This window comes from Carlito syrichta, unplaced genomic scaffold (assembly GCF_000164805.1).
Source record: "Carlito syrichta isolate Samal-C Ts95f unplaced genomic scaffold, Tarsius_syrichta-2.0.1 Scaffold303101, whole genome shotgun sequence".
Taxonomy (NCBI): Eukaryota; Metazoa; Chordata; class Mammalia; order Primates; family Tarsiidae; genus Carlito; species Carlito syrichta.
The window spans coordinates 101,861-120,431 of NW_007247197.1; the positions used below are offsets into that span (position 1 = coordinate 101,861).

The 18,571-nt window shown below is 60.8% G+C and overlaps 1 protein-coding gene across 1 annotated transcript in view; it reads right to left on the reverse strand.

Annotated features, from left to right (window-relative positions):
* EPHA8 (EPH receptor A8) overlaps nt 1-18,571 on the reverse strand; it is a 38,355-nt gene that overhangs the window by 11,891 nt on the left and 7,893 nt on the right. Inside the window, exons 2-4 of the mRNA XM_021712122.1 lie at nt 14,409-14,473; nt 7,852-8,515; nt 759-914 (exon numbers count right to left, since the gene is read on the reverse strand). Of these exons, the coding sequence (XP_021567797.1) occupies nt 759-914; nt 7,852-8,515; nt 14,409-14,473 (885 nt within the window). The remainder of the gene's footprint in view (nt 1-758; nt 915-7,851; nt 8,516-14,408; nt 14,474-18,571) is intronic.

Sequence of the window (18,571 nt, forward strand, 5' to 3'; positions counted from 1 at the left end):
GAACCTTAGCTCTTCAGAAACCAGAACTAGAGACGCTTTTCGGGGACGCCCAAGCCCCCTCCAGGTACCCAGATGTGTACACATACACAGACACACACACCTGAGAATTCCTTATATATGTGGGTGCAGGTGTGTGTCGCACACTCACGCAAATGCCGTGCAGATGTCTCCTGCAGGGGCTGCTGTCCCCTCAGACACACACAGTCACACAATCCCGCAGACATCCCAGGGCACACCCAGAACCAGACACACACACACACACACACACACACACACACACACACACACCCTGAAGGCCGCTCCCAGCATCCAGCAGCTCCCACCAGTCCACCAAGGACGGTGTGAGTAGGTGCAGCTTAGCCCCTCCCTCACCCACAGGTGAACTCCCTGGCCTGCCCAACCAACCCTAGGACGCTGGCATCTCTGCCAGGTCAGAAGGTGACCCAAGCTGCTCAGTGTGAAGAACAGCATGTGTCCAGTCCCAGTCGGCTGCCTGAAGCACAGAGGAGAGACCCAGGGAGGGAAGGAGACGTCTCTCAAGAGGTAGCAGGGGACCCATGACAGAAGTCAGGAGCTCAGGGAGGTCAAGACCACCGCTAGGTGTCAGCATCACCCCCCTGCCCCATGCTGGACGCTGGCCCCAGAGAGCCACCTTCCCCTGTCCCTCCCACAGAGAACTGGCCCCGGAGACCTGTAGGACACACACAGGGCCCTGGCCCTGTCTTGGGCCCAAGGGTGCTGGGGTCTGGGGTACTCACGAGTACAGGCTGAGGACGGTGGGTCCAGGGCCGCACGGTAGTAGCTGAGGTCACAGCGGCAGGCCTGGGCAGCTGGGGCCGCAGAGTGGCTGTGGGGTGGGCAGCGGGCACAGAGCTGGTCCCCGGGCGCTGACTTGTAGAAGCCCAGCTCGCAGGCTGCAGGGGAGAAGGCGGCTGCAGGGGAACCCGTCGGGCCACCGGGGGCCTCGGGGACAGCTGGCGGGTCCCCCGGGGGCCGAAGGCCAGAGGTTCAGCATCACCCGGTGTGGCCCTCACTCAGCACAGAGAGGCGGTGACTCACACAGGGGTGCACAGCAAGTCGGTCAGAGCTGAGGTTGGGACCCCGAAACCAGAGTCTCAGCCCCAAAGTCAGCCTCCTCAGAGCTTCTCCAACCCTGTCCCTCCTCCCGCGGCCCCTCCCCCTGGGCCCTGTCCAGCCTAGGGTGGGGAGGTTGTCCCTTCATCCCTCGTGGCGAGACGAAGCCGAGGGGTGGGGGCCGTGGGGCTGAGGGTCGAAGGAGGGACGGAACGTGGAGGCCCGTGGGCAGACACCGAACCAGCCCCACAAAGACTCTGGGCCAGGCAGGTTCGGGGCCTGGAGAGCCCTGAGCAAGGGCCACACGGCCTCTGCCCCCAAGGACTGCACCTCAGTGAGAAAGACACGGACAAGCAGGGCGTGGTCATTCCCGGAGGGAAGCTGGAGGAGGCCCTTCCCGAGGAAGGGATGAGAACGGAGCTGCGGCCTGAAGGATGGAACAAGCCAACTGAGCGGAGCGTGGGGACGTTCCAGGCTGGGCCCTCTCTGCCACGTGTCTCCCTCAGCCATGCCTGTTCACCACCTACACGGGCTCTCTAGGGCTTCAACAATGAAACCCGGCCCTCAGATCCTTCCTGCTGGACCAGAGCCCCGCTGCAGCTGCTTCGGTGCTTAGCCTTAGGCCACCCCTGCCGGCTCCCTGGGCTCAGAGGGCACCTGTGTCCCAGGCTATGCCCCAGGACTGGCCCTCCCTGGGGGCTTCTGGAAGGAGGAGGCAGATCACAGTGTCTGAATCATGAGTCCCTGCAGCTCCGAGCTCCCAGTGCCCCAGCCCAGCTCCCCATCAGGCCTGAACCCTCTTGGGGGGGTCTCTGGAGGGGAGACCCTCACTCCCATCCTTAGGGCTAACGAAAGCACTGGCCATTCCTTACACCCAGCAGGCTGTCTCCTGACTCCGGGCCTTTGCACGTACTGTGCCCTCTTCCTGGGATACCCTTTCTCCCTGGTCCACCTAGTGAACTCTAAGATTCATTTTAACTGTCCCTTCGATCAAGCTTTCCTGGGCCACTAGACACACGTGCAGGCACGCACGCACGCACGCACGCACACAGAAACGACCACGCCCTCCCCACTCCTGTAGCCTCTGGCTTGTCTCACCACCTGCAAGGCCCTGGCCGTGTTCACTTATCTTGTGCCTGACTTTGCGAGACTGGCAGCCCCCCTGAGCTGATGCTGGTGACGGGGCAGGCCTGCCTGATTTGTCTCCGAGTCCCACGAACCCGACCCAGGGCAGGTGCTATCAACACCGGCAGGAGTGTGCAAACCAAGGGGACCCCCCCACCATCTGCTCTGTGCTGAGAGAGCCCCAGGGGTTCAGGTGGGCCAGATGCCACCAGCCAGGCAGCCCCTGGCGCCCGAGGACTCCAAAGCAGGGGCCGCCGGGAAGCCCACTGGGCTCTCTCGCCACTCGATGCTTTCTGGAAAACTCAGTGCTTGAGAGAAGCTCATTTGAAAAGACTTCACGTCACTTCAGAGCATTTCTTCTCTGGATGTTGATGGTATCGCTTTATTATAATAGCGAAAACCAGGTTAATTTGCAAAATTCTACAAATTCAAGAGAAAACCTGGAGTCAGGAGAGGCGATAATGGCTTCAAGTCGCTTTCCGGCTCGGAGGCTGCAGGGCCGGAAGGGGCTTAGAAGTTGCAGGGTCAGGGGAACCATGTCCCCCTCCCCATGTTTAGGCCCTCTTCCCCTCCCCCACAGAGACCCCCACAAGTGCTCAAGTGGGGACTGGGCAGGGGGCTGGGAGTTCAGAGCTGCAGGGACTCCTGATCCACACACTGCGATCTCGCCTCCTCCTCCCAGAAGCCCCCGGAGGCCTGGTCCTCGGGCGCAGCCTGGGGCACAGGCTCCTTCCAAGCCCGGGGAGCCGGCAGGGGTGGCATCATCAGAAGAGGGCTTTGCCACGTGTCAGCAAACATTGGCAGAACCTGCCATCGGGAGGGATGACAGCTACCCTCACGGCACTTGTCGGTGCCACTCAACTCAGACACCTCAGGCTTATTTCCTGGCTCCCTCCCTCCCTTCTTCCCCAGCATTTATGGAGCGCCTACTGTGGTCCAAGCAGTTTTCAGAAAACAAGGGACAGACAGGGACGTCATCTTGGTGTGGTGCACGGCTGGAGGCCGTCTTGGCAAGTCCTGGAGGCTGGCTGGGCGTGGGGGTGGCACACGCCTGTAGTCCCAGCCACCCACGAGGCTGAGGCAGGAAGATCCCCTGGGCCCAGGAGTTCGAGGCTGCAGTGAGTTACGATTGTGCCACAGCACTCCCACCTGGATGATGGAGTGAGACCCTGTCTCTAGAAACAAACAAGGCCTTGCCCCTTCCCAGAGTGGGTCTGGTCCTCGCCTGGCAAGGGCAGGAACTCAGGAGCTGGCTGGCCCCTCTGCCTGAGCTCAGTGACAGGGGGCAAGTTGCTGGAGCTCAGTCTGCTCTTCTGGAAAGTGGGGGTAACAATAGCGCCTGCCTTCCAGGGTCACCGTGAGCCTCGCACGAGTGAAACCACGTAAACTCATGCCGCTCGTTATGAGGGCCAGTTGATGCGGCTGGTAGCAACACAACGGTCTGACAGAAGAGGAAACAGAGGCTCAGGGAGCCCCAGGTTCCCAGACGAGCCGGGACGCAGAGTCAGGTCAGGGCGCCTCAGGAGCCAGCCCTTCCCCAGCCTCGCCACGCCTGGAGCTTAGAGACAGCTGCGGCGCTCTGTCACTGCCAGTCGGCAGTTCCCACGGCTCGGCTGATACCCATATGGCTGTAACGTGTCAGGGCCGGATTCATCCACGCAATGAAAATAAAATAATCTTTAATAAGAATACTAATCACCAGGCCTCGGGGAGCCCGAAGACCTGGAGGCTGGGCCGGGAATTAATGGCTGAGGCAGATGGAGCAGCCCGGGGCTGGGACCCAGCCCTGCGGTCGACCAGGGCATTTCTGGAGCCCGCAGGTGCCGGGTGCCCGGCCACGGGCCAGGTGGGGCCCCTGTCCCTGCCGAGGGAGCCCTGCCCAGGCCGCCTGTCAGGCCGGCAGCTGCCCACGGCCCCAGCCACCTCTCTGCTCTCCCCAGCCAAGAGCTGGAGGTTTGACAAATAAGGTGTCCTCCGGTGGACGACCAGAGGAAATTAATTCCAAATCAGATTTTAAACACAGTCAGAGAGGCAAAAGAGCTCGCGTTCCTGCTCCCCCTCCAAAATGAGACTCTGATATTTATAGAAAGATGATTAGGGCCGTAGAGGTTGATTTATATTCTGCATCCAGGTGACAGGAAGGCTGGTAACTGGGACTTCAGACTCCAAGTCACCTCCCTAGGGTGATGCCCTGAGAGGGTCTCTCCCTTTCCGGAGATAGTTGGGGTGGTGGGGGAAGGGCAGCTGGGTGTGAGGAGGCCACTGGGTCAGGAGTGGGAGACATGGGATTCCCCCAGCCACTCCTCGCTGTGTGTCCTTGGGCCAGTCGCTTTCCCTCTCTGGGCCTCCACTTCCTCCCTGGTCAACCGAACTAGCTCCTGGTGGTCCTGACATTTTTTGTGAGTCCCTGAGGCCCGAGTCCATGTCTGTCAGGCCTTTAAATCTTAGCAAGCCACGAGAACTGGGAGGTCCCATCTCCTGGGCAGCTCTGTCTTCTCTTGCAAAGCTGAGTGCTGCCTGCCAACTCCTCGACGTGGGAAACCTCAGACGGGGGGACGGCTGTCAAGGGGAGCCTGACACCTGCTGTGGGCCTCAGGCTCCAACCCCTTCTCTCATCACCAGAAGGAGGGGGCTTGGGGCTGGGTGAGCTGGGGCCCCCTCCCAGCCCTTTCTCTTCCCAACTGTCTGCTCAGAGAGAGCTGTCACACAGGGACAAGGAGGGCCTCGAAGCGGGTGGGCCCCACGGACCCCCTCAGGCCTTCCGAGAGCCCACCCAGTCAGGCAGGGCAGCTGCAGAGCAGAGAGGACATCTTGTGTTGCCAGGAAGACACCCCGCTTTTTTCCCATCACCTGTGTGTCCCGGACTATCCACCAAGGAGGTGGGGCAGGCTCTGAGGGGTTCTCAGAGGAGTGGAGGGGACCCCCAGGGCTCTCGGCCCAGCTCCCCTTTGCGGGGGGCCTCCGTCGGGGCCTCGCTGCCCTGGGTGAGGCTGCACAGACGGTCACAGTGGCCACCCGCAGGCTGAGAAATGTCTCCCCTCGCGGGACTTAAAGCCAGCGCTCTGTTCCAATTCTCACTGTCTGCAGTGCACGACGAATTAATACTTTTTATAAAACCTGTAATTATCTTGCAACTGGCATCATTCTGTTGTATTGTGATTTGAACGTAAAATTCACAACACCCTGCAAGTCCCTCACCCTGCTCTGGCTTTTCCACATTATTTGTTATTAACATGCTGCAGTGTCGGGAACCGGGGGCGGCCCTGGCCTCTCGGGGCCCAGCGTGTCCCCCAGAGCTCTGACCTGGGTGTGCTGTGGAGCTCTGGCGGGACACGGTCCCTCTCTGGGATCCACTTCCCACCCGCGTGGCAAAGTGAGGCTGGAGCATCACCTGAGACCCTTCAGCGGGGCCCGACCCCAAAGTCAGGAGGGTGAGTCCCCTTCCTACGGGCACACGTGTCCCCGTGCACACAGGACACATGACTGGCGGACTGTGTGCCCTGCTGGTCAGAGGCGGCGGGTGGCCGCAAGCGAGCATGCCCTAGCCGGCCAGCTGGACTATGATCGCTGATGCCGTCCCAGTCTCTGACCATCTGACATGACTCTGAGAAGGAGTGGCTTCGCAGGGGAGGGCAGCTCAGGGTGCTGGAGTCAGGCCGCTGGGACCAGATCCCTACTCGGTTGCTAAGTTGATGGGTCTCAGAGGTTCTTATTTGCGAAACGAGGCTATAATGCCTAGCTGACACGAAAGACGATGTGAGCCCCGGAAGGCAGGGACTCCTTGTGCCTCCACCCCTGGCGTCTGGGACATGGGATGTGACCTCAACAGAGTGAGTCGCTGACAGATGTGGAAACTGGCATGTGGAAAACACTCCAAAAACTGTCACTTTCCAGAATTCGGGGATGTGGGAGCCGCTCGGAAGGGCAGGCGGCCAGCGTGGGCCAGAGAGGCTGAAAGCTGCACCCGCTCTGAGCCACAGGCCTGCCCTCAGGCTGCGAGGCCCATATGCAGGTGGCAGAGCCTCTCGTGCCTCAGTCTGCCCGTCTATACAATGGAATCGAAACATCTGTCTTGCTCCAGTGGGCAGATGAGAGGGTGTGTGAGTCACCCCTTGGAAACAGCAAAGACTATCAGGGTATTTGCTGAAAGACTAAGAGGTGCCAGGCTGTCTGCCACGGGTGCCACGAGAGGCTGGTGACCAGGGAGCCTCAAACCGGGCTGCGAGGGAATGGCAAGTGTCTCAGAGCGACTCTGGGACTCAGGATGCAGGGTGGGCGAAGGTGTGCGGCGGTTGGGGGTGTGAAGAGAGATTCCCCAAGGAGACCAGAGGGCTCCAGGCAGGGCTGAAGGTCCCAGCGGTGGAAGGAGGGCCCCGTCCCAGAGACCTCTGGCCAGATGGCTCCGAGGGGGCACAGGCTGGACCTGTGACCACCCGTGTGCCACCTGGGATCAGCAGCTGTGCCCGTGAAGTTCCGTCAGCCCCGAGGGGCCTTCCTTGCTGCTGGGGGCAGAGGGGTGGGTGCTGGGACGGAAGGCCCCCTCGTTGTGACCCCAGGATCCGGGGGCAGCAGTGAAGGCTCAGAGGGTGCTTCCAGCGGCTGGGGGGGCACCCTGGCCTTCCCTGGGGGAGTGTGGGGACCAGCCCTGGTCTCCCTGATCCCTACATAGGCACACCCTCCCCCTCAGCTCCTCAGCCCAGGGGACCCATGGGCTCCACAGCCAAGCGTCCCCGTGCCCCAGGTGGCTGAGCTGTGTGCCTAACACCGGGGAGACCAAGGAAGGGCAGGAGACCAGCAGCAGCCGGGCACCAGCTGTCTGTCCACGAGCTCTCGGAGCTCCTGGCACTCAGGATGCATGGCCACACTGAGTCCCCCACCCCCACACGCACGCACACCTCCTGGGGCCTGGGCTCTCACACCCACCCTGCTCCTGCTCTGACACGGGAGCCCCAGCAGTGCCCCAGGGGTGTCAGGATCAGGGCTCTCCACTGTCCCCCTCACAAGGACCTTGCCCGTCCTCTCTGCCAGCCCTGGGTAAGTTCCCCCGAGGACAGCAGCTTGCTCAGGGCCCAGCAACAGTCCGGCCTCACCTGCACTCCCAGCGTGCCCCTGCCCGCGTCCTTCCCAGTGCCCCCCGAGCCCTTCCACCCGGGCCTTGCTCCACTTCCCTCTGCCCCAGAGGTTGGAAGTTCAGTGGTTTCAAGCATGACTCTGGGGCCAGATTTCTGGGTTCCAATCATAGCTCTACCACCTCCTGGCTGTGTGACCTTGGGCAAGTTGCTTCGCCCTCTGTGCCTCAGTCGGTTCATCCATAAAATCAGGATAACAACAGTTCCTATTTCACAGGGCAGGGGTGGGGACTACAGGGTGGGACACGTGCCAAGTGCTCAGAACAAGGCCTGCCGTGAGGTATCCCGAGAACCGTTCCCCACCCTGGTGGGTGTGTAGCACACCCAATCACACAAGTGCCCTCGGCTGCACCCCCAGTGGGGTACCCCCTGGCTGTCGTCTGTTCCCCCCACGGTGGCCTGAAGTGGAGGCACCCCCATCTTCCCATGCGTACCGCCCAGATGCCCACAGCCTGGCGGGCTCCCACTGGACAGCCCCGCCCAGCCCAAGCCCTGCCGGCCGCCCAGGCCAGGGCGCGCTCACCCACACAGGCATCCCGCCGCTCCTCGTAGCCGGCGCTGCACACGCACTTGCCAATGGGCACCAGCCACTCGCCCTCAGCGCTGCAGTACATCTTGGGCGTGTCCCGCTCCTCCGAGTGCCGCACGCACTGGCCCCGCACCTCCACCAGCGAGGACGAGTCTGCCCCCGTCACCGCCTCCGAGAAGGCAGCCAGGTTGCGCACCATGGCGGGGCACTTCTTGTAGTAGATGCGGAGGGAGAGGATGGCCAGGCAGGCCCCGATGTCCTGGAAGGCCAGGTAGAAGCCGCGCTTGCTGAGGGGCCCCACCCCGCGCACCTCTGTGTTAAGCTTGAGACGCCGCACGCCCAGGTCGGCGCCCGTGAAGCTCTCATCGGCCGCGATGGTGTCGATCTTGAGGAACTGGCTTTCCTGCGTGCTGGCGCCCAGGTCGCGGTCCGACTCCAGGTAGTAGAGGTTGAAGGTCTCCTTGCAGGTGCCCAGCACGCCGGGCATGCTGTTGCAGTCACGCAGGGTGAACTTAATCTCGGCGTAGACGCGCCGGGCCCCGTCGCGGGGCACCCAGCTGGTGCGCAGCCAGTTGTTCTGGTTGGGGCTCATGACATTGCACACCTGGTACGTGTGGATGGGCTGGAAGGACTCGTCCACCTCGTTGATGGAGTCCCACTGCGGGCAGAGAGAACACAGCCCCAGGGTGGGGTCAGAACCGCGCCCTTTGGCCTGTGACCCTACCTCGCCACGCGCGTTGTGCTGCGCAGTCCAGGGAAGATGGTGAAGGGCCGGCCTCTCGGAGAAGGGACGCAGCTGCTGAGTGCCAGGCCCCCTGCAGACGTGACCTCACCGAGGGCCACCACCCTTCCCGGCAAGTGTTATCTACTGACTTTTTTACAGGAGAAGGGACAGAGGTTCTAACATGCGAGCCACATTTCTCAGGTCACAGAGCTATTGAGGGATGGGGTCCGCGCTGGAAGTCACACCTGTCTGATGTCACAGCTCTGACCCCGTGTCTACATGTCAACTCCTGTCACTCCTAGAGTGGGGCGCTCGCTGGGGGCAGTCAGTGAGTCCAGTTTTCGCACCAGCTATCGGGGAGGGGGGTTCTTTCTGATATATGAACCAGACTCTGTCCCGTCCCCGCCTCAAGTCCTGCAGCTGCCCCTCCCACACTGGGGTTTGTTGAGTGACTGCCAGATGGATGGATGGAGAGAATCCCTCTGTCCTGTTGTTCTGGCTGTTCCCCCTGCTGGGGGATCGTGGGTTGGCCTGGGTCCCGCTCGAGGGAATGCCAGGCCGCGGGAAAGCTGAGTGTGATGACTGTTGTGCCGGTTGCTGGCTGGGCATCAGTGATTCAGAAATAAACCAGACACTCGCAACAGAGGAAAAAGGGAGCTCAGGAAATGGGAGAAGATATCTGCAAATCATCTAGCTGATAAGGGATGAGCTTCCAGAATATATATAAGGAATTCCTGCAACCCAACAACAACAAAACCCAAGAGTCCAACTAGAAAATGGACAGAGGACAGGAACAGACATCTCTCCAAAGAAGACATACGCGTGATCCGGCAGCACACGAAAGGATGCGCAGCACCACTGGCTACGAGAGAAATGCAAGTCAGGACCACAGCGAAACACCACTTTGAGCCCACTAGGATGGCTGCTATTAGAAAAGATAATAACAACAAGTGTTGGTGAGGACATGGAGAGATTAGAAGCTGTGTGCATCTCTGGAGGGATTGAAAAATGGTCCAGCTGCCGTGAAAAACAGTATGGCGGCTCTTCAAAAAAGTAAAAATAGATTTACAGCACGATCCAGCAATTCCATTGCTGGGAATACGTCCCCAAAACTGAAAGCAGGGTCACGAAGAGCTACCTGTACACCCATGTTCACCGCGGCACATCCACGACAGGCAAAACACACAAGCAACCCGTGTGCACCGGCGGAGGAACAGAGGCGCGAACTGTGGTAGAGTTGTTCAACGGGATATTATTCAGCCTCCAGAAGGGGGGAATTCTGATTGATACATGCTACAACATGGATGGACCTTGAAGATGTGCTGAGTGAAACAAGCTAGAAACAAAAGAACGAATCTCGTAGAGTAACTGGAGTCACAGAGCCAGACAGTGGACGGGTGGTGGCCGGGGCTGGGGAGGAGGGGGCAGCTTCGCCTCGTGAGTGCAGAGTCCTGGAGATGGGTGCTGGTGACAGGCACACAGCAATGTGAACGCCCTTCATGCCACCGAATCGTGCACTTAAAAGGGGCTGAGATGGGGCGTTTCATGTTATGTCTGCTTTACCAGAATAAAAAAGGAAGAAATACGCCAGAGACACTCCCCGCCCTCAAGCGCCCCAGTCCACCAGGTGAGGCGGTAGGGAACACGCCAAGGGAACCCAGGTGGGCCAGACTCCCAGGCCCTGCCTGGTGAGGACCTGTACACGCCCCCTGCAAGGGCGAGGAGTCGGCGGAAGGACGAGCCCTCGCCTCCCCGCCTGCACGGTGCTGGTCGGAAAGGGTGGGCCTGGCTAGGCTGAGTTTAGTGACCCCCGAGGGCCCCAAAGAGGAGGTGGGGCATAGACAGAGGGAAGGGTCGGGCTCCAAGCCCCTGCCATGGCTCCACCACCCGTGCCACACCTTGACCTCCCCGCCATTAGGCCTCCATGTGCAACTGACCTTGAACTAGAGATCTTGAGCTACAATTAGACCTTGAACTAGTAGGGGAGCTCGATGACCAGCTGCCTGAGAGCCTGGGGCTCTTAGCTTGTCCCACAAATGCTAGCAAGGAGGCCATGGGCACCTCGAGTCTTTTCCTGCCTGTCACAAACCCCTCCGTCTGACCTCATCTCGACCCTTAGTGCCCACATCTGTAAAATGGGCTGGGAGAGGCCCTGCCTCGGTAAGGCTTGAGAGGACAAAATGAGAAGATGCCCACAGAGTGCTGAGCTCAGGGCTGGCACAGGAAGGCACTTGGCGCCAGGACTGACATGTCACTGCTGGTTCAGCGTTTCACGGCTCACTGCACCTGCCTCCAGGGGCTGTGGAGGAAGACATCCTGCTTCCAAAGGGGCCCGGGGAGCACCAGCCTCACCTGAAAGAGTCTGCACTTCCTGGTCCCTCCACCCCAGGAAAGACCCCTGCTCCACAGGCCGGTCTGCCGCCAGAGGCTCTGGGCAGCACGCATCACATCTGGGGTTAAAGTCATTGTCGCAATTAATGGAGCACCAAAGAGCCGGCCAGCTGCTCCCTGTCTGTTTCCTGCCAGGGACCTGGATAAATTAACCAGCGCAATCTGAGTCCGCTCCAGCTACCCCACTGGTGCCTGCGGCCTGGCCCAGCCCCACCAGCCCCGGCAGCTGACGCAGATGCCCAGAGTGGCACAGACTCTGGAAGGCCCGGCACAGAGGCACAAGCAGCCCTGCCACCCTTGGCCACTCCATCCATGCTGGGTGCCACGCCCATCCCAGCGGCCTCTCGAGCCCTGGAAACCGACCCTGCCACACCCCACTTTGTGCTCTTCCCAGATCAGACTGCAGTGGGTCAGCTGCACAGCCCTGGACAGGTGACATCCCCTCTCTGAGCCCTGGACCTCTGATCTGTAAAATGGGGCAGTGAATGCCTGCCCCTCCCATCTGATCCCAAGGCCAGTGAGTATCAAGCGAGATGATGGAAATGAGTGCACCTCCAGAAGGCGGCAGGCACTAGTGACGTTAATCTGCAGAGGGAGGGGCAGAGTAGCGGTTCTGGGCCTGACGTCCCAGTCCTGCTGCTTATCCTCCCAGTGCTGCGGCTTCTCGTTGGCAAAACGCCCCTCCACATCTCATCCCACCGCTGACATCTTCATGGAGCACCCTTGACTGTCCCCAAGTGACTCGCCGGAGCCACAGTGCCGACAGGAGGCAGCCCATGGGTTGGACCCAGCGCCTGTGCCCCTCAAGCTGTGCTACCGCCTGGCAGTCAGGCAACCTGCCTGAGGCAGGAGACGGCCCTGGATGGCCCATGTCCCTGGCTACTGAGCAGACCCCAGGATGGGAGGGGTGACAGACCCTCAAGGGGATCTCCAGAGGCCCTTCCCAGCCAGGCAGGAGAATTACTCAGAAAGCTTACTACCCAGAAGACCCCAGACCTCCCTAGCACTCCAGAGGCAGGGATCTGCGTGTCTCACCCACTAGCCTGGCATGGGTTTGAGGTCTAGAGCTTGGGAACCAGGCAGCTCTCCCCAGCCTTCTCTCCTCTTGGGCAACCCCAGGCTCCAAGCCCTACAAAGATGGGAGGTGGTTCTTGGCCTGCTGACAATGCAGGCTGCCTAACACCCCTTGCAATGAAGCCACAGGGTAGGCCTCAACACCTGCATTTGTAAGAGACCTGAGTTCAAGTCTTGGAGCCTATCTGTCGCATTTCTCGCTGCTCTGAGCCTTGGCTTCCTCATCTGTGAAATGGGCGACTGTACTCACCCTGCAGAATTGGTTGTGAGCATTAAATGAGCTAATGGCTGCAATACGTTCAAAGACATGTGAATATAAGTTGCCATTACTTGTCCTAACTTCCAAGAGAAACAAGAGCATGCTGGGCTGTGGCTTCACAGTGCCCTGCAGACAGAAAGACCTTAGACGACCAGCAGGGTCCCCCAACACGCAAGTCCAGCCATGCTCCCCATCTGCTTAAAATCTTGATGCCTGGCCAGGTGTGGTGGTTCAAGCCTGTAATCCCAGCTCTTTGGGAGGCTGAGGGAGGGGATTGCCTGAGCCCATGGGTTTGAGAACAGCTTGGGCAACTTGGCGAGACCTCATCTCTACAATAAATCAAAAACTTAGCTGGGCGTGGTAGTGTGGGCCTGTAGTTCAAGCTACTTGGAAGGCTGAGGTGGAAGGATTGCCTGATCCCAGCAGGTCGACTGGCCATGAGCATGTGTGCCACTGCTCTCCAGCCTGGGCGATGGAGTGAGACTCCAACTCAAAAAAAACACAAACAAACAAACAAAAAAACCCAGATGCCTGCTTGTCACTTTAAACACCAAGTCCTAAGCTCTGAGTGGGACAGGCACCTCAGAGCCAACCTGGGCCCAGGTGCACCCTTCCTAGTTGCTGAGACTCAGGGGAGATGCCCACTCAGCCCAGAGTTGGGCAGTAGCGTGGGCCCTGCCCTCATGGGTGGGCTTCCACCACAGGCCGGACCAGTTCACGGCACCAAAACCCTTCCACACCCACATCTACCCAGGGCGAACAGCATGTCACAGCGGGGAAGACAGGCCGGAGGTCAAGGGAGCCCCACAGGCCTGGCCTCTGACCTCCAGCAGGGCTGACTGCGCAGGCTGCAGCGCCAATCAGGAGACGAGGGCCCCCTCCCGGCTCTCGGCCTGGAGTGTCAGGGCCACGTGGCCTGTCCCTAGCTCCCGAGAGCCCAGTGCAAGAAGGCTGGTGGCAGCAGGCTCAGCTCACTGCTGCCTGGTGACGAGAACCCCAGAGACAGGGGCAGGCTCCGTCCAGATCTCCAGCCACGGGCCACAAACGGCCCAGATGAAAACCCTACCTAAGGTCAGGAACGAACACGACCCCTTCGTCCACATCAGTTCTTGGTGTCTTTGTCAATATTACCCTCCCTCTGTCCCCAGGGCCACAGAAGCAGAAAGTGTTCATGAATGAAGTCAGCTGTGCATGAGGCATTCCTGTCTGTGGGGTGTGAGTGTGCATGTGTGTGTTCTGACACACGGGGAGGACACTTATGAGATAATGACCATGTGAGACGACACAACAGCTGGTGACAATCTCACAAGCTTATACTTGAGGGTTCACTTGTGCCAGGCCCATGTTTCATCTGCCCCCGCCCTCCCCACAAACCTGAGGAGATAAACCCTTGCTCATCTTTTCTACAGATGGGGAAACTGAGGCTCGGGGAGGTGAAGTAGTGACCCAGGGCCACCCAGCTTGTTGACGGCAGAGCCAGGACCTACCGGGCTCACGGGTTCACTCCTGCTCCACTGCCCCACCCCCACAGAATGCGGGCAAGAGAACTGGGGACTGGGCAGGGCAGCCCTACCACTGCAGACCTCTCCCCAGGAGGGCAGGGGCATCGCCTGTGAGCACATGGCCCACAGGGACCTGGTGGGCTGAGCCCGTAGTCACCATGGAGGCCACACAGGCTGGGAGCTTGGCCACCTGGGGGCCAGAAGGTGAGACCGTGAGGAGAAAGACGCACCGGGGTAGGGTGGGGTGGGGCAGCTCCTGGCGAGCACAGCGCAGACGGCAATGCAGCTAGGACTCCCTGAGCCTGGCCTCAGTTCGCTGTGAGTCCATGGGCCCAGGATGCAGACATGAAGATGCCCAAGCCTAGGGCCTCTGACTTGAAGAATCAGGAGTCCGGTGCCAGGGCTGCTTCTGTCATCCCAAGGGTCTACGTGTGCAAAGCTGTCCAGAGACCAGCAGCTCTAACTGCTGTGCGTCCTTGGGCATGCCCCCTTCCCTCTCTGGGCCCCTACCTCCTTTTGATCTAGCTGAGGCTAAGACTGGGTGAGGGGCTGCCTCTCTCTGCTCACAGGGGATGGTGTCGTCCCGCTGTCCGTCACTCACCCCATGGGCTGGATAGGTGAGCCAGCCCCAGTCCCCGTGGATGGTCGACGTGTCCAGCAAGTTCACTGCAAAACAGGAGACAGGAGGGCATCAGGCCCCTGTGACCTCTCCCTGGCTCCCCCATGTCAGCCCGTCTCAATCACGCTGGCCCACCACCTGGACACCCCTGCCCACGGCTGCTATCCTTGAAGGTCTAGTTCAAGTTCTCTCTCGCTGAAGTCTTCCTCTACCACCTGGGCAAAGGTGGTCTTCTACACTCCCGGGACACTGCTGACCCCTTTGCTGGTGGAGTCCAGCAGACCTCAGGACCCTAGTTCTGCCACACAGGAACTGTGTGTCCCTGGTAAGTCCCTCCACCCCCCTGAGCCTCCTCCGTAAAATGAGGGTGACGGTGGTTCCTGTCTCACGGGGCTTCTGTGAGGATGACCTGATCGATCGCGTACCACGATGGCATCCAGACCCTTGAGCTGTGAAATCACGCCTCCCACTGGGGCCGAGCCCCAGGGTACATTGATCAGGGTTCCCAGGATGGGCCTGTTGGGTATGGAGGGCCTCGAGGGGTCAGAGCTGCCCCTCAGTGAGCACCTGCTACATGCTGTTCTCCGCAAGGGGTGCTTTGGATGCCTCATCCATGACCCCCATGACAACCTGAGGAGTGATCCATGTCAGCTTCACCTTGAAGATGGAAGAACCCCAGTGAAGTTCAGGAATGGGGCCAGGGCCCCATGGCGTGGCTGGCGGAGAGGCATTCAGAGCCTCCGCTGTAGCACCCATAGATGGCACCACCATCCCTTGGTGTTGCTTCTGGGCCTGGGCCCAGAAACAGAGCCTGGGAGCGACCCCCACAGCGGGGGAGGAGCACTGGTCCAAAGGGGAAGTCCATGCTATGGAACCTGCCTTTGGGGTCAGACCCTCCTGGGCAGGCAACTTTCACTTCTTGGGCCCTCAATTTCCTCACCTGTAAAACGGGTTCATAATACCTAAGGGTGGGGTAAGGGTTAAGAGGCCATCTGTAAGGCCTGGAGCTGGTCCTCACCATGGCTAGCACTTTTGTCTGTGTTTGCCCCTCCTGCCTCGCTTGCAGGGATAAAGGTGCACTCCCACCCAGCTGTCTCCGGCTGCTGTGTGTCTCTGGGTGGTCCCACCATCTCTCTGCCATCCACATCCTTTGTTGTTGTTTTTTTGAGTTGGAGTCTCACTCTGTCACCCAGACTGGAGTGCAGTGGCCGCTCCCGGCCACGGCAGCCTCGACCGGCTGGGCTCCTGCGATCCTCCCGCCTCAGCCTTCCAAGTAGCTGGAACTACAGGCGTGCGCAACCACACCCCACATCCTTTTGATCCTTCTGGCCTTAGCGGTAAGAGAGGGCTTTCGGTTATTTCCCCCCTCTCCCGTGAACCTCGCAGCCGACAGCTACGGACTCCCAGCCCCCCAGTCAGGTGGCAGAGACTTGAAGCCCAGTCAGGTGGCAGAGGCTTGAAGCCGAGCCCTTCTGGAACTTGTCCTCGGGGAGGCTGGCGTCCTTCCGCCTGAGCTCTGCACAGCTCTGAGCCTGCCCCTCTGAGGTGGAGACCAGTGTCCTCAGGAGGTGCTGGGGAGGGGTGTGCTCACTGACTTTCTTCTGTCTCTCAGCCTCCCACTCCATGGGCAGGGACCCCAAGGAGGCGGCCAGAGAGGGGCCGGCAGGACCAGGGAGGGGGCCTCTGCCATCCTCCCCACGCTCCGCCCCGGGATCAGGGGACGGAGCAAATGTCCACAGAGGGATCCCCCTCCCCAAGCCGGCCCCACGCCAGGGGCACAGGCAGAGAGAAGAAGGCTTCCCGCCTCCCTCCCTCCCTCTCAGGCAGTGTGGAGAAAACTGGGTCAGGCGAGCTCACTCCTCCTGCCGGCGCAGGGAGGGGGCCGCACTGCAGTTTCCCCCAGACCAGTAGGGCCGAGTTTGGGGAGAGGGGTGGAATGACACCTGTGGGCTTCCCCCACCCCAGCCTGCACCCCGGCGCAGGTATCTGGCCGGGGGAGCGCCTGCTCCTGCGGGGCCTGGGGCAGCTCAGACCGGCCCTGCAGTGGAGCCGCTGGGAAGGATGCTGGGGCTTTGGGCCGCAGACCTCACGACCCAGACTTTCCTGTCTCCAGGAACCCCCACCTCAGCTCATCTTCGGCCGGCCGGCCAGGGGCTCCAATAATCCAGAGATAAGTCAGAAGTCGATTCTATCGGCGGCAGCAGGAAGGATTCCAGGGCTGTTTGTTCTGGTTCCTTCCAGACCCATCTTGGTCCCTTCCCTCTCCTCCCCTCGCCCTGTCCCCTGCTCAGATCCTCCCGCGTGGGCGGGAATGCAGAGTGTCTCTCCAGGAGAGCCTGCACCCACAGGAGGCTTGCTTCCTGTGGGAGAGAATCCCAGCCCTAGGCCCGCCCCACCCAGGCCCGAGTCCCCGTGGAGGCTCAGGCCCCTCTGGTCACCACAGGTGACCTCCTTCCCACCTCTTCTGTCTCTGGGCCTGCCCCCCACTGGCAAAATGGGAGGCCTGGCTCGATGGTCTCTCAGGTTCTCTCAGGGGGCTAAGCCTTTCTCAGCCCCCATGCCTCAGTTTCCTTATCTGAAAGATGGCCACCGGCATCCCTCCTCGGCTATCTGCCTGGGCTGCCCGGGGCCATCAACACGCCCCTCTCCGGCTCTGAGAAGCTCCGATAACCCGCCGTTCCTGCTCCACCGTGGAAGGCATTATGCGATTCCTTTTTTCTTCGGCGTCACCTCCCCCCATTCCATTTCGCTGAGACTAATACTTAAATTGATTTACATTCCCAGAGGACGCGGCGCAGGCTGGCGAGACTGAAGAATTCGGGGTGGCCAGGGGATGTCAGCCAGGATCTGTACGCCTCAGAGATCGCCCCAAAGTGGAGGGTAATCCCCACCGGAGAGCCATGAGGGGCCTGAAGCCTGGTGGGGCTCTGTCGTGTCTCTCGGGCCCAGGGCCCTGGGAGGGGCCCCTGGCCATGCCAAGTCATGGGTCCCTCCTAGACCCAGATGGGAGCAGAGTCCCGCCTTGACCATGCAGGTTGTCCCAGACTGCACAGGGACGGCGCTGGAAAGGAATCCTGAGTGGTCACCCCCATGGCTGTGGGCACCCGGCTACGTGACCTGGGCAGGGTGGGGTCCCCGGCCTGGGACAGTGCCTCCCTCCACCCTGGCACAGACTTCCCCACCTGCCTCTTGCCAGACCCCTCCTCTTCCCCAGACGCTGCCTCCCAGGTCCTCTCCCCAGGCCTGTGGGCTCTCCTCGGCATGTGAGCCTGATCCAAGCCCCCTCTTCCAGGGCTCGGGCTTCCAACTTGTGATTCTGGAGGGTGCTGGCTCCCCTCAGAGAAGAGAGTTGAGGCAAGAAGTTGGGGTGCACCCAGAATCTTGCTGGGCAGAGACTGCCCCGCCCCTCCCCAGCCCTGGGAAAGTCGTCTCCCCGGTATAGCTGAGGGCCCCAGGCCCTGTGTGCCCTAATCCTACCTTCGCCCAGTGCCCCCAGGTCTCTCCTGGTGTCTAGGACCAGCACCTCATCACCCTCTACCCGAGGCAGCCCTGCTCTGCCTGCCCCTCAGCCGCAGCCTCCCTGCCAGGCCCTGCTCCCTGCTGGGCCCCTGGTTCCTCGGAGACTGACTTGATCTGTGTCTGTGCATGTGTGTTGGTGGCGCACACATGTTTCAGTGATGCACATGTGAGAGTCTCCTTACACATGGGTATACCTCTGTGCTTGCCCACATGTGTGTTGGCTGTGTTTCTGCGTACATGACTGTGGGTGCCATGGGGGTGGGGGCTGTGCATACGTGTGTGTCTGCAGGCCTGGGGAGTCCCGTCGGGTCTGCATGCCAGCCGGGTGGGCCCTGGGAGCTGTGTGTGGTGGGTCTGGCCTGTCTGGACGTGGAAGAGCAACCTGGCTCTGGGCGCTCCCTCGCACCTGGAAGTTCAACCTGCCGGGTGACAGCCCAGCTTGGGAGCTGGACAGCAGCCCAGGACCCTGCACAGAGCCAGGCCTGGCCTCCTCAGGTAGCACCGTGGGGGCAGAGGTCAGGGTGGGGACAGGGCCTGCGGAGCAGGACCCAGGGAGCCAGCCCTGGCTGGATCTGGAGTGTCCAGTGGGGCCAAGGCTTGTGTGTAGACGCAGGCCCTGGGTGCTC